The 15,463-nt window shown below is 42.3% G+C and overlaps 1 protein-coding gene and 1 long non-coding RNA gene across 4 annotated transcripts in view; one reads left to right on the forward strand and one right to left on the reverse strand.

Annotated features, from left to right (window-relative positions):
• Positions 1–13,941, reverse strand: part of Ankrd42 (ankyrin repeat domain 42) — a 45,444-nt gene extending 31,503 nt beyond the window's left edge. The window contains exons 1-4 of one of the 3 annotated variants that reach the window (XM_042280351.2): positions 12,513–13,941; positions 9,730–9,896; positions 5,158–5,265; positions 871–990 (exon numbers count right to left, since the gene is read on the reverse strand). In XM_042280351.2, the coding sequence (XP_042136285.1) occupies positions 871–990; positions 5,158–5,265; positions 9,730–9,896; positions 12,513–12,570 (453 nt within the window). In that variant the 5' untranslated portion in view covers positions 12,571–13,941. The remainder of the gene's footprint in view (positions 1–870; positions 991–5,157; positions 5,266–9,729; positions 9,897–12,512) is intronic. The other 2 variants (XM_076547227.1, XM_042280353.2) reach the window with 2 other exon arrangements.
• On the forward strand, positions 13,676–15,463 carry LOC143267767 (uncharacterized). The gene is made up of 3 exons (XR_013043197.1): positions 13,676–13,813; positions 14,396–14,476; positions 15,339–15,463. It is a non-coding gene; the product is annotated as an uncharacterized LOC143267767 (long non-coding RNA).

Here is a 15,463-nt window from a genome sequence, read left to right on the forward strand (position 1 = left end):
AATGCTGAGATTACAGGCATGAGCCATCATAGTCAGTAGATGCTCTGTTCTTTAAAAAAGTTAGACAACCACTGAGTACTATCAAAAATAAATACTAGGGAACCAGAGAGGTGGCTCAGCAGTTAAACATGGAGAGGACCTGTGTTTGGTTCTGAGCAACATCAGTAAGCTAACATTAGCCTCTAACTATTCCAGTGAGAATCTGAGGTCTCTGGCCTCTGCAGGCACCTGTACTCATATACACATACCCACAAGCACATACACATAGTTTAAAATTTTTTGAGGGGGTTCTTTGAGACAAGGTTTCTCCATGTAGTTTTGATGCCTTTCCTAGATCTCGCTCTGTAGACCAGGCTGGCCTCAAACTCATAGAGATCTGCCTGGCTCTGCCTCCCAAGTGCTGGGATTAAAGGTGTATGCCACCACCATCTGGCCAGTTTAAAAATATTTTTAAAAAAATAATAAACATTAGAATAAATAAATTAAAACCTGGAGAAATAAATCACTTCCTAAACTGGTGGCTGAAATAAAGAAGATTTTTAAAGCATTTTGTAGATACAAATTCATAAAGACATAATTACCTGGTGAAGATTTGTTTAAAAGCTTCAGAATCTTCCCAGTTAAGCTCTGAACCAGCAGCCAAACACAAAACTCTGAAATATTTTGTATTACTGTTCATTTGGGTGAGAGGCAGGGGAATATTTGTCTCAATTACTGCATCCATGTTTAAAGATGGGAAAACTAAAGGGAAAAAATTACTTCCTCCAAGTCATAGGAAGGATTTTAAAGTCAGGACGAGATAACCAGACTACCAAATCCTAGACCATCTACATGATCACACCCCACCACTAATTAAGAGGAGTCCCTCACCACTCCACTTCGCAGCATAACTTGTAAAGTAAACGAGTGTCCGTGAGTGGCAGCGAGGTGTATAGGAGTGCATCCACGATCATCTTGAGCTGCCAGGTTGGCTCCATTGATTATAAGAGCCTACAAACAGAGAAATGGGAATAGGCGTGCATCAGTGTAGGTGTTAAACTGTGAGTTCTGATACAGAGTAAAGGTACGCAATTAATTTATCTATAACAAAACTACTATATATGACCGACAGGCAAAATATGATACATTCCTTAGGTAACCCTAAAAAGGGGTTGAAGTCTTCTTTAACACTGCCTGCAGGACCTTAATTGGCTAGCTCTAGGTTCCCGGTCAATCTTCTAAGATGGTTTCATCCAAATGTGCAACTGAGGCAATTTCCATAAAGGTCATGGACTATATATTTCTTCCTATATAACAGACAAAGAATTAATTTCACAAATCTATCAGTCCCAATCAAAACCCAGTGATGTGTTTTCTGGATATCAACAAACAGATTTTAAAGTTTATAAGGAGGCAAAAGACCCAGAATAACCAAGACAATATTAAAAAAGAACAAAGTTGGAGGACCGACATTACCCAACTTCAAGACTCTCTTCAGAAATCAAGACAAACTGATATTAACCAAAGAACAAACAGATATTTTTGCAAGGAAATGAAGAGAGCTAAGAGAGCTAAAGAGAGCACAGAGAAATAGATCTACATAAACAGTCAACTAAACTATGGCAAAGGAGAAAAAAATAGTAAATACAATAAAGATTGTCTTTTCAATATACAGGTGCTAAAACAATTGAGCATTCACATGCAAAAATACTAAACTAAGCATGGATCTTACAAACATTGAAAAAAATTAATTTGGCCAGGTATGGCGGCACATACCTTTAATCTTAGCACTTGGGAGGCAGAAGCAGGAGGATCTTTATGAGTTTGGTGCAAACCTGGTCTACACAGTGAGTTCCAGGACAGCCAGGGCTATGTAGAGAGACCTTGTCTCAAATAGAGAAACAGAGAGAGAGAGAGAGAGAGAAGAAGAAGAGGAGGAGGAGGAGGAGGAGGAGGAGGAAAGGGGAGGGGAGAGAGAGAAAGAAAGAAAGGAGGGAGGGAGGGAGGGAGGGAGGGAGGGAGGGAGGAAAGAAAGAAAGAAAGAAAGAAAGAAAGAAAGAAAGAAAGAAAGAAAGAAAGAAAGAAAGAAAGAAAGAAAGAAAGAAGAAAGAAAGAAAGAAGAAAGAAAGAAGAAAGAAAGAAAGAAAGAAAGAAAGAAAGAAAGAAAGAAAGAAAGAAAGAAGAAAGAAAGAAGAAAGAAAGAAAGAAGAAAGAAAGAAAGAAGAAAGAAAGAAAGAAGAAAGAAAGAAAGAAAGAAGAAAGAAAGAAAGAAAGAAGAAAGAAAGAAAGAAAGAAAGAAAGAAAGAAAGAAAGAAAGAAAGAAAGAAAGAAAGAAAGAAAGAAAGAAATTAACTTAAAATAGATCACACATAGAAAACACAAAACTATAACACCCCTAGAGGAAAAATCTAGATAACTGGGGGCTGGGCTACAGTTTTTTAGATATAATACCAAATATACAATCCATGAAAGAAAGAACTAATAAACTAGGCTTCATCAAAATTAAACACCACTACTCTAAAAAGACACTGGAAAGAGAATAAAAAAGATAGTTCACATACAGAGAAAATATTTGTTAAAGACGTATTTGGGGGCAGGAGAGATGGCTCAGCAGTTAAGAGCACTGACTGCTCTTCCAGAGGTCCTGAGTTCAATTCCCAGCAACCACATGGTGGCTCACAGATTCCTGTAATGAGATCTGATGTCTTCTTCTGGCCTGCAAGGACATTTGCAGGCAGAATACTGTATACATAATAAATAAATAAATCTTAAAGACATATTTGATAAAGCACTATTACCCAAGATACAAAACAAATTCTTAAACAATAAGAAAAAAGTTCAATTTTAACATTGTTCAGAGCTGTAGATGTAGCTCAGTGGTAAACTCCTTAACTTGCAGCAGACCCTGAGATCACTCTCCTATAATACCAAAAAAAGTTCAGAGCAGACACTGACCAAAGATGATAACCATATGAAAAGCTACTCCACATCAAAGGTCACCAGAGAAATGCAAATATAAACAACAATAAAATGCCACTATCTACTTATTAGAATGGCCCAACTCCAGAACCCTGACAACACAAAAGCTGGCAAGGCTGAGGAACCAGAGGCTGAGTACTCTGGAAGACAGTGGGGTGTGTCTCTTAGGAAGCTAAGCATAACCTTAGCTTAGCATAACCATAACCCAACAATCACACACTTCTTGTTATTTAGGTAAATACCTAATAATAAAATAGAAAACTTAGGCTCAATGACATTTTTTTGTTTGTTTGTTTTTGTTTTTTTGTTTTTCAAGACAGGGTTTCTCTGTGTAGCTTTGCACCTTTCCTGGAACTTGCTTTGTAGACCAGGCTGGCCTCGAACTCCACAGAGATCTGCCTGCCTCTACCTCCCAAGTGTTGGGATTAAAGGCATGTGCCACCAACGCCCGGCTCAATGAAAATCTTAAAGTGAATATTTATAAGCTTTATTCATATTGTCAGATTTGGAAACAACAAAAATATCCTTGAGTTGGTGAACACTAACAAACATTCAGACAATGAAATACCCAGAACTAAAGGAAATTAGTGATCCAGAATTAACTTGACCAGGATTCTTGGGAGCTGGAAGAGATCAGGGAGCCTTGGGCGGGGTGGGGGGTGAGGGCGGTCTCTGACTCTTTTGCCTACTTATGAGGCCCTTTTCCTCCTACTATGTTGCCTTGTCCAGCCTTGATGTGCCTCGTCTTGTAGCTTGTTATGCCATGTTTGGTTGATATCCCTGCGAGGCCAGCTCTTGTCTGAAGGGAGGTGGCAGGGGGAGGGGGGAGGGCTGGATAAGAGGGGAGGTAGGATAGAGACTAGGGGAGGGGAGGGAACGGAAACTGCAGTCAGGATGTAATATAGGAGAGAACAATGAAAAAATTAGTGATCATCAGGTATGTTGGTGACTATAATCCTAGAACTTGGAAGGCTGAGGCAGGAGGATCACAAGTTCAAGCCCAGCCTGTCTTATACATCGAGACATTATCACTAAAATAAGCAAAGAAGCCAAGAACTGTGTCCTTATAAATTTGTTCAAATGCACAGTATGTACAATACCAAGAGTGAACCCCAGTGTAAATTATGGGTGTCAGGTAATTATGGTGTACCACTAGAGAACCACCAGCTGGAAAATCAATCTAACAATTCGAAATCTGTGTATCTTCTGCTCAATTTTGCTGACCCTACAACAGCTCCAAAGATTAAAATCTATTTTTACAAGTGAACTTTCAGTACCTTTTCCTTTTTTTTGGCACTGAGGATTAGACCCAGAGCCTTGACCATGCTACCCCTGCATTGTATCATGCAGCTACACTCCCAACTCCCTCCTAGTCAATATTTTTTATTTTTTTTCTCACCCAGCATTTCCATTTTTAATCAGCCTTTATTTACCAATACCTTAGCAAAGGATTACTCAGTCATAATTCCTACCAAGGGCTTTAAAAGAGAATAATCTTCATGACCTTGTCTAATCTAACCGGCCAATAACAGTCATAAATGATATACTGGGTACTTACTGTGTTTTAAGGATTATAATAATAATAATAATAAAACTTGTCAACCTAGGGAAGCAGGACATTTGTAAGGATACATAGTCAACTACATAAAGAAGGCCTTGATGAGGAGCAAGCACACAGCACAGCACCAAAATACACAACATAAAAGCTCTAAGAAGGAAGAGACCACTGGGGGGCAGAAAAGAGAAGCAGGGTGCAAGGAGTGGCTTGAGCTAATGCTTGTTGGAAGGAACACATTCGGCAAAGCTTCACTTGACCTAATTTCCCAAAAGTTACTACTGTATTTTCTCTTTCCTCTTACTGCCTACCTTCTCAAGTTAACACCCATAACTTTGAGAGCTAAGATTTGAACAGACTTACCCAATGCAAACATCTGCACCACAGCAGCAAACTACCAACACGAGTCTCTGGTCATGACTGTGATAGCACTCAAGACAACCCAACTACTTCAGAGACTAAAGAATCTACAGCCACGTATCATTGATGTGGCTAGCTGTTGTCTGTCATTCTCTCTTTACAGCATATAACTGCACATGTTGGATCAAAGAGAATAAGAGTAAAATTCCAACAGACCTATGATAAAGTAACTGAACTCACTGAATTAAAAGGGGGAAAAAAAAAACAGTAACCAAAATCATTACCTGCATACAGGCATCCTGACCCCGGATTGCAGCTATGTGAGCCGCTGTCCATCCTCTTGCAGTTTTCTGTGTGGTATCAGCACCCTGCCAGAGTAGCCAGTGAAGGCACTAAGAGAATAACAGCATTAATGGGTGGTATGTTAGATACTTTCAGTATTTTTATAACTTTTCAAGTTAGTCTGTTTCATAAGATTCCCACTGTAACATGAAAAACAACATAGATGAGTGTAAGCCCAGTATAAGAAAATCAAAAGCACCAGGCAGTGGTGGCACACGCCTTTAATCCCAGCACTCAGAAGGCAGAGCCAGGCAGATCTCTGTGAGTTCAAGACCAGCCTGGTCTGCACAGCGAGATCCAGGACAGGCACTAAAACTACACTGAGAAACCCTGTCTGAAGAAAAAAAAGAAAGAAAGAAAGAAAGAAAGAAAGAAAGAAAGAAAGAAAGAAAGAAAGAAAGAAAGAAAGAAAGAAAGAAAGAAAGAAAGAAAGAAAGAAAGAAAGTCGCCGGGCGGTGGTGGCGCACGCCTTTAATCCCAGCACTTGGGAGGCAGAGCCAGGTGGATCTCTGTGAGTTCGAGGCCAGCCTGGGCTACCAAGTGAGTTCCAGGAAAGGCGCAAAGCTACACAGAGAAACCCTGTCTCGAAAAACCAAAAAAAAAAAAAAAAAAAAAGAAAGAAAGTCAAAAGCACAAACACAGTGGCATAGCAACCAATATCTGGCTTCACTGTCAGGTAAGAGAAAGTAATAAAAACTATAACAAACTGGAAGCCACATTCCTTGTCTACCAGGTACACTTGATACTAAGTTATAGACATTTCTTGCTGTAAGTGAAATAAATGCTGGTCCAATAAATACACCACTTGGCTAATTTTGTACATGCCAAACAAAACCAATCTGTGAGTAAGTTTCCTCAAGAGCTGCCGATTTGCAGTCACTATTATCTTTTTTGTTCTTCTCTTCTAGAGCTAGAAAGATGGCTCAGCAGGACTTGCTGCTCTTCCTAGAGATAGGTGCTCAGTTCCCACCACCAATGTCAGGGAGCTCCCAACCGCCTCCAACTCCATCTCCACAAAATCCAACACCCTCTTCTGGCCTCAGTCAGCACCTGCACTCACATGCCCGCCCCCCCGCCCAGCGCGCGTGCGCACACACGGACACACACACAGACACACACTCATATACCTAATTAAAATAAATCTTTTTTTTAAAGAGTTGTGATCTTGCAATGTTGTCCAAGATGGCTTTGAACTCCTGGATTCCAACGATGCCCTGCCTTATTCTTCTGAGTAGCTGGGAGTCCATAACTAGCACTTAACACTATGCCTAACTTCTACTACAAATCTTTAAATGGATCCAGAAACTTCTGTATCAAAACAAACACTGTTACTGCGATAGTATCTCTAAAAATACCTATAATAGGGTTTTTTTTTTTTAAAGGAAGAGCAGTCAGTGAACTAAAACCTGAGAGTTTTTAAACTAACCTACATCTCACCTTACTACTGCACCTAGACGTCTGTGCAGCATCTGGTGTTTAATCTTTAAATATCTTTAAATAACATCACACATTCTACTTCAAAGAAGCACTTTTCCTTTTAAAAGAATTGACTATCTTTGACTCATTTCCACATCCCTCATAACCTGCAATTTACTAAAAGACTTATCATTTAGGCATCATTTGTCGGCCACCAAAATTAATGACCAACAAAAAATTTTGTCATTTTTTTAAATGTTTATTTAAATAAGCTTGGATGTTTGGGACACTGCCCTCTTTTTTTTTTTTTTTTTTTTTTTTTTGTTTGTTTGTTTGGTTTTTCAAAACAGGGTTTCTCTGTGTAGCTTTGCGCCTTTCCTGGAACTCACTTGGTAGCCCAGGCTGGCCTCGAACTCACAGAGATCCGCCTGGCTCTGCCTCCCGAATGCTGGGATTAAAGGCGTGCGCCACCCTCACCCGGCCCAGTTTTTTTTATTATATTTATTCATTGTCTTGTCTGCATGATTCACACATGCCTACAAGGAAGTCAAAGGACAACTCGTGAGAACTAGCTCTTTCCTTCCACCATGTGGGTTCCAGGGGTCAAACTCAGGTCGTCAAGTCTGGCAACAGGCACCTTTACTTGCTGAGCTCTCTTCCTAGTCCACTTTTTAAAGGAGCTCAACCTGACTAACCATCATTTATTCCTCAAATATTTGTGGAGAAATGACTATGTGTCAGCACTGTTTAGCTCCTTGAAATTAAAGCCACTATAAACACTCACATGCTGCTTTAGCATTTCTCTTGAATAAATATGTAATAAAAGTGCTGTTACACAGGAATAATGTATGTTTTACATCATAACAAAGTTCCCAAATGTCTGCCAGAGTGTCTATTTTATTTTACCGTCTCACCATGCATGAGTGTTTCTGTTCTCCACATTCTTAGGCAAGGCATTGTCATTTGGGAATTTTTCACTTTCTCTTTCACTGTTACTACGTATATGTGGCTTCTCACTGTAATTTTAATTTGTATTTCTCTGATGGCTAATAATGTTGAACTTCTTGGAAGGCTCAATAGCCGTCCAGCCCACACATTCTCTCTGAGAAAATGTCTAATAACTTTTACACATTTATTTTCTTACTGTTCAGTTCTAAGTGTTCCTTATTTAAACTGGATATGATTTCTAGTCAAGTATATGGTTTGTAAAGGTTCTGTCCTGCTTTTATATGTCTTACAAGTTTTATATTTAGTTATGATCTATTTTGGATAAATACTATATGGAGCCTAGTATGGGTCAAGGTTCGCATTCATTTCCCATGAATATCCAATTAGGACAACTAATAAAAATGTTATTTGGGGCTGGAGAGATGGCTCAGCGGTTAAGAGTACTGATTGCTCTTGCAAGAATCCGAGTTCAATTCCCAGCACCCACATGATGATTCACAGCCATCCACAGTTCCAATACTAAGGAATCTAATGCTCTCTTCTGACCTCTGTGGGCACCAGGCACACACATGGTACACAGACATACATGCAGGCAAAGTACCTACACACTTAAAATAAAATCAATCTAAAAAACAGTAATTATTAGAAAAAAGAAAAATGGACTGGGTTCAGTCCTCAGTCCCCACACTGGGTGGCTCACACCTGCTCACACCTGCCTAGAACTCCAGTTCCAGGAGACCTCTTCTGGTCTCCTCAGGCACATGCACACATGTGCACACTATCCACACATGTATACATACACATAAATAGAAAGATTTTTAAAGGAAACAGAAAGAAAAGCTACTGTATTTCAGTAAGAAAAGGAAAGGACTTGTTTCTACCTGGGGCAATAGCTTTCCCTACCCATAGCTTCATAGTGCAGATCTACTTGGTTATATAGTTCCATTTTCCTACCAGAGGGTCATTTTCTTTAGAAGTGAACAAAGTGAACACTAGACTCAAGCATATTGTAGAGAAAAATCCCAACCTCAGTAGCCAACAACTTGGGAAAACCAGTATCAGAAATAGTGTGTCATGATTTCAGTCCTTTATTCCCAGCATTCAGGAGGCAGAGGCAGGTAGATCTCTGAGTCTGAGGCCAGTTTGGTCTACATAGGAAGTTCCAGGACAGCCAGGGCTACACAGTGAGACCTTGTCTAAAACATAAATAAATAAAATATCTTTTAAAAACTTTAAAAATGATTAAATGAAAGTAATCAATGAAGCTGAATGGGTACTGAAGGGGCACTAGCCAGCCCGAGCATGGCAAACATGGCTCTCGTAGGCCTTGCCCTTCTCCCCCATTCCCTCTGCCTTGCTAAAACCCATTAGATGACATTCCTAAAGCTAGCTGCCAAGGTCTGTTTCCTTATTTGGCCACTTTCTCCTCCTGAGGCTGACTACAAAGGTCCAGCTATCAAAGTATTGAAGTCCAGTAATCAAAAGACTGATAAATGCCCACCCTGTATAATACTTAACTTTCTGGAGAGGAATGACGCCTAAGAAATGTTCTTTGGGACTTTAAATTCTATGCAAAACATGAGCATGGGTTCATTGTCATGCTCTACAAGTTAGCCTCTCTGCTTGTCTTTAGAACCTAGTTACCGTATTGTAAAGTACAAACTAGCTCCAGGAGAGAACTCAGCAAAAAACCTACTTGGAACTAAAGTACTCAGTCTCTCTCCCGCATCAATCACTAGCTATCTGAGTGAATGAGGCTTCAGGAGAGTCTAGCCTCAGCACACTAGTTCAGTACTGGAGATTGAACCTAGGGTCTCATGTACCGGGGGCAGGTGCTCTATCGTTGAGCTATATCCCCCGCTGTGGTCTTTCAGCCTTCTAACTAAACATTCCCAGACATTATGGAGCAAAGACAAGCTGTCACTGCAATTCAACCTCTTAGTTCACTCATGAGCATTAAAAATGGCTACTTCACAACACGGCATTTTCAGGTAATTTGTTAGGAAGCCCTACTAAAGATCACTCAAATAAAAGATTGAACTGAAAAGATTATTTTGAGTGTCAAGCATGAAACCTTATCCCTGTATACTAAATTTATAAAACTATCATTATCAATTTATTTTAGTTTAACGGTAGTTATAGATTCTTACCTCCAAACTTCCAGAATGCGCTGCCCAATGTAAAGGGGTAAACTGATGGAGAACATCCACTTCATTAAGGTTGGCTCCACGTCCCACTATGTCTGAAAGCTGCTTGACATCTCCAGCCCGTACTGCATCATGTATGCTACCAAAATGCACCTTCTTCCTGGAACCTACTGAAAAATCAAATTTCTTCAAATAAATTACAGAACTGTGGGAAAAAAGACTACAGCAATGAACCAAGAGAAAGCACATCACTTTAGCTTTCTGGAAAATGTACTACAAAATTTAGACTATTCTGAACTAGAGTAGTCTAAAACAAAAAAACAAATCACACCAACAGCCATGTTCCCAGAAAAAAAAGTTTATGTGTATATGTGCTGGAGATAGATAAGACAGACAGTTTTGTGACTAAGGAAAGATAATAGCTAATATAAGCATACCACCTTGAAACGTGAGAAATCCCAGTTGCCCTGGTATACATCTCAAGAATAAGACCTACATGAAACAATCACTAAGCACTGTTTATATAAACTAAAAATTGAAACCAACTAAGTATATCTTAATCAGACTTCAGGTTCTAGTTCTGAGCTATATAGCATGACCACTGACCCACCACCCTTCCAACAAAGGAACTGAATATATAAAAAATTAAACACAGTCATGGTGATGAGTGCCTTTAATCTCAACACTTAGGAGGCAGAGGCAGGCAGATCTCTATAATTTTAAGGCCAGCTTGATCTACATAGTGAGTTCCAAACCAGCCAAGGCTACACATAGTCAGACACCGTCTCAAAAAAGAAAAAGAAGGAAGGAGAGAAGGGAGGAAAGGAGGGAGGAAGAGAGGGAGGGAGGGAGGGAGGGAGGGAGGGAGGGAGGGAGGGAAGAAAAAAGGAAGGAAGGAAGGAAGGAAGGAAGGAAGGAAGGAAGGAAGGAAGGAAAGAAGGAAGGGAGAGAGGGAGGGAGGGAGGGAGGGAGGGAGGGAGCAAGGGACAACTAAGTTTCAGGAAAACTTGGCATCCTAAATCTAGAGAAACAAGCATATACTGAGAAATATAATTGAGTTCAGCTTACAAATATTGCTAGAAGTCATAAACTGCTAGAAACACTTAAATGATAATTCTGGTGTCTTGCCCAGGCTCAGTATCATAGTTAGGGTTCCTATTACTGTGATGAAATACCATAAGCAAACGCGACCTGGGGAGGAAAGGATTTATTTCAGTTTACACAATCCACCATAAAGGGACATCCTTCTCAGACAAAAAGAAGCCGAGCTGCAAAGAACTGGCACCTGCACAAGAACACAACAGAACAAAGATGAGTTGGAGAAGAGTGAGTATATGATCCCGGCTATGGGTACCAAGAAATGCAACTAAGGTTGAGAAACCTGGGTGGATGAGCATCTGCAGAGGAAAAGCACATAGAGTCGTCCTTTCCTACATGTGTATGGTAGTGTGCCTTTGTGCTATGACAGCAGTTACATGGTTCTTGCAATAGGCAGTCTGCAACTATGGCTGAGCCATCAGGATAAAGAGTGTCTGTGGGAGAAACCCTAGGACTGCAGTCTTTGTCTACATGGTATGGGACAGCAAACCTGCTTGATGAGGGACATGGAGATGCTCTAAAAACAGTTAAGGTTCAGAGGAAATTTTGGCTTTTCTAGATGGACATGATGTTCCTGTCAAACTGCCCTATAAACACCAGTTTATGCCCATAGATCACTGTTGTTGTCCGCCTCAACTCATAACCACTGGTAAAGCTCAACAGGCAACTGTTACTGTGGCATGGTGACCTATTTCTTAATCAGAGGTAAACATCTAACAGTCAACTCTTCTAAGGCTCAAGGTTCATAGGAAACAGAATACAGAAAGAACATAAGAAACTGAGGAAGAAGTGAAAGGCCTGAAAGATTCCATCCTACAGGAAGCTCCTTGAGCAGGAAGGTACACAACTCAAAATAGCTTTGGGAAGTCCCTGAAACTGACCAGACTCACTAGGCCTCTCCCTGATAGAATAAACAATAAAAGCTGAGAGTCCCTCTCAGACCAAAGGAAGCTGAGCTGCAAAGAAGATTCTCAATCTGAGCTGCAAAAAGACTCTAAGAGGAAAAAAAAACTGCAAAGACTCTGGAAGAAGGTCAGTCCAGAGTCTCTCAGAAATGACACTCTCAACCTGTTGAGCTGCCTGCAGGCTGTGCAGAGTGCTCCAGGTTCCCAGCTTTTGTGAGCTGTCACCCGTGCTGGGTGGGCCTTGGTGATGCAGCTGTCTTTGAGTCATTTCTGCTCCTGTAACTTCTCACCCATATTCCTGCAAGTAACCCAGAAAAACACATTAGTTCACCAAGTTGGAGTTTGGTGCTATCCAGCACTGTGGTCTGTTGTGGGATCCCTCTCTGGGGTCAGTAGACATGTGTGTTGTGTATCCCCAGGAAAAGTTTTGCCACACAACACCCATCCTCACCAAAAGGAGGAGGAAAAAGAAAAAGCCTTAAAGGGAGCTCCAACAGAATGAAAATTAGAAAAACATAGATCTAAATTACCGCAGAAAAGAACTTACATACATCCATAATATTTAACAAATGATGTTTGATCTGAGTAAGATGTCCGACAGACAAATGATGTAGATATAAAAGGGAAGACTCAATAAGGGAATGTAGGCAATCGGTGAAAATAAAGGGCAAAGGAAAGTGACAACAGAGTACGAAAATGCCCGCAGGGGCTCAGGCTGAAGCCCCTGAAATAGGAAAAGTGTCGTGGCCTAGACAGGGATGACAACAGAAGAATGTGACTCACATGAGTCTGCAGTCTCCCTAGAGGACTTGGAGGGGCCTGAATTGGACACACCAGGCATGGTCCGGTCCTTCGCCCTCGGACTTGGACTCTGGGGAGGAGTGGAGCCCAGGCCCCTGCTGCTGCGTCGGTCTTCACTTGCTCCCACGCACGGGCCACTGCTGCTGCAGCTACTGGTTTCCTCGTCGCTGGCGCGGGGCCCACGATCCTCCCTTCTCTCCCAAGAGCCCCTGAAGTGGGAACCTTCTTCGCTTTCTCTCTCCCAGAAGCCACTGAGGCGGCGGCTGGCGTCTTCGCTGATGCTCACCCTGGAGGAGTTGCTGGCCTCATAGCCCCGGTCATCACTTAGTCCTCCACAAGAACTACTGGGGCAGTGACTGCCATCGACACTTGCTCCTTCACAGGAACCGCTGCGGCCGTCACTGCCTCTGTCCCCCGAGTCGGGGGTTCGGGGCCCTCGGGCTTCAGGGATGCCCACCCAGGCGTCTTCACTGACAGCTCCCCTCGGGTCGCAGGGATGGGGGTCCGCGTGGCTGCTGCACTGGCCGCCGTCGCCCCTCACAGCCACCCATGGGCTGCTCTGCCGGTGGCCATCGTGTCCCCTGACTCTCTCCTGGGAGACACTGCGGTGCTGGCCTAGGTCTTCACTGACTCTTCTCGAGTCCCTGCGGGAAAAGCCGCCGTCCTCACCTACTCTTCCGGAGATCCTGGAGCGGCGGTCACCTTCTTCGCGGTTTCTTTCTCTGGGGTTGAGGCGGCAGGATCCCTGCTCTTCCACGACCCTCTCCCTGGACCCGGCGCCTAGGTAGCCGTGCGAGCCGCGGATCGCACATGCGCGGCGGCTGGCGCGGAGGCCGCCGTCTTGGAGCTCCTGTACCCGCGGGTGGCTGTGGCGGAGGCCGCCGTCCGCGGGAACGCTCTCCCCAGAGTCGTTTTCCAGCGTCTCAGTGCCTGCAGCCTGGTGGGAGTGGTGGCGGAGGCGTCGCCTTGGAAACAAGTACACTTCCGGCGTGTGGTCACTTCCGTATCCCTTATGGTGGCGTCACTTCCTGCTTCCTTCCTTTCACCTTTTTCGAGGCTTCGCCTGAGGAACGCCGTGGGACGCTGGTGCCGAGTGGGTTTCGGTGGGGTTTTTGTTTCATTTTGTTTTGTTCTGTTTGCTCAGTCTCACGAGCGCCTGTGGAGAGCAGCCTCTGGAACACCCCGTCGTGGATCTCGCCCCCAAATGGAGGTCTCAAGACTGCGGTTCGCAGAGCTGACCTGTCTGCCGCGCCGGAGGGGCCTTTTCGTCCTTGGCAAGCCTGGTATACTATTTGAGTGTTGGTTTGAAAGAAAATCTGTTTTTACCCTATGGCTTCGCAGATAGAGAAAAATACCTAAAGGGGGCGGCAGGAGGTGCAGCCCCTGTCATTGTTGAGAGCTTGCTTCGTGTCGGGCTCTTGGATGTTCGCTTGTTAGGTGTCATCCCCGGTGTACAGGTCGGCACTCAAGATGCCAGTCATTTGCTAAAGCCAAACAGCAGGTAAGTTCTAGAAACAGCAGCCGTTGGGCAAAAGACGACTCCAGTCCTACTTCAAATGCAAGGTTTTTTTCACTGTAACATTATTTTTAACTGAACCAAACCTTTCCAACAACGTTGCTCAACATGTATTCTTCCACTTCATTTTTACGAGTGTATGCGTCGAGTTTTGTGCTAGCTGCTGAGAATGCAAAAATTATAAGCATCGTCCATATTGCTTGCACTTCTCAGTTCGATTTTTTTTTGGGGGGTGGGGGGGTATACTTGCCTTACCATACATGCATTCTCCCGTCAAGAGTAATGACTTGGGGTCCTCTAAACAAACTTTCTCATTTCTCTGTCTCTGATTATGTTATTTGCCCTCCAGAAACTACACTACTGCCCTCTCCATGGTTATGTTCTCTGAACACATTTGGGAAATTCCTGACCATATACCTTCTCCCTTGAGGTAAATGGATTTTCTTTAACATAGCTTTTTAAGTAGTAGTGACTGACATTTCTTGAGTTTATATGACCAGTCGAACATTGTTTTCAGTGCTTTGTTGTTTTCAGTGCTTTGTATTAGTTTTTTATTACTAAAACCTTGACTGAGTATTTTTTTCATTCTACATATTTTAAAAAGCATCAAAGTTAGCCGGGCGGTGGTGGCGCACGCCTTTAATCCCAGCACTCGGGAGGCAGAGGCAGGCGGATCTCTGTGAGTTCGAGGCCAGCCTGGACTACCAAGTGAGTCCCAGGAAAGGCGCAAAGCTACACAGAGAAACCCTGTCTCGAAAAAACCAAAAAAAAAAAAAAAAAAAAGCATCAAAGTTAAGTAGTTAAGTAGTAAATACCTGCATTAGAATTCCTAGCACATCCTTGATTTTTTTTATTTGTTTTTGTACATTCCCCTCAAAACCTGATTTCCCAAAGCCTTTATTAGATCATACCACACATTGTAATCACCTACTTAACATTTGATTTTTACCCCCTCCCTAGGGAGGTGAACATTATGGAAGGTAAGCATCTTATCTTCAACATCTGGGTGTTCCTGGCCTCTAGAATATTTAGCTACTGTGTTGTTGAATGTATGGGTTGATCTGATTGTCAGGTGAGTGAACTGATAGGATACAAACAAAGTATTTTTACTGTTGGAAGGGGAAATGGGATTAGTCATTCCAGTCTAATTAGTTTTTTCTTTTTAGAACTGGAGCAGTTGAGATCTTTTGTGGGTCAAGAATTTATTGAGTTAAATATGTGAAACCAATGCATATGACAATTGATTTGCAAATAATTTTAAACCTAATCTGTATTGTGTTTATTTCTTACAGATGAAGAAACAGGTCACATTTGATCAGGATGGCATTAGTAGGAGTGATTTGGAACCTACTATGACTAAACTAACAGTACTTATAGCTACTTCCAACAGGAAAGGCTCAGTTTCTGGGCTATACTG

This window comes from Peromyscus maniculatus, chromosome 1 (assembly GCF_049852395.1).
Source record: "Peromyscus maniculatus bairdii isolate BWxNUB_F1_BW_parent chromosome 1, HU_Pman_BW_mat_3.1, whole genome shotgun sequence".
Taxonomy (NCBI): Eukaryota; Metazoa; Chordata; class Mammalia; order Rodentia; family Cricetidae; genus Peromyscus; species Peromyscus maniculatus.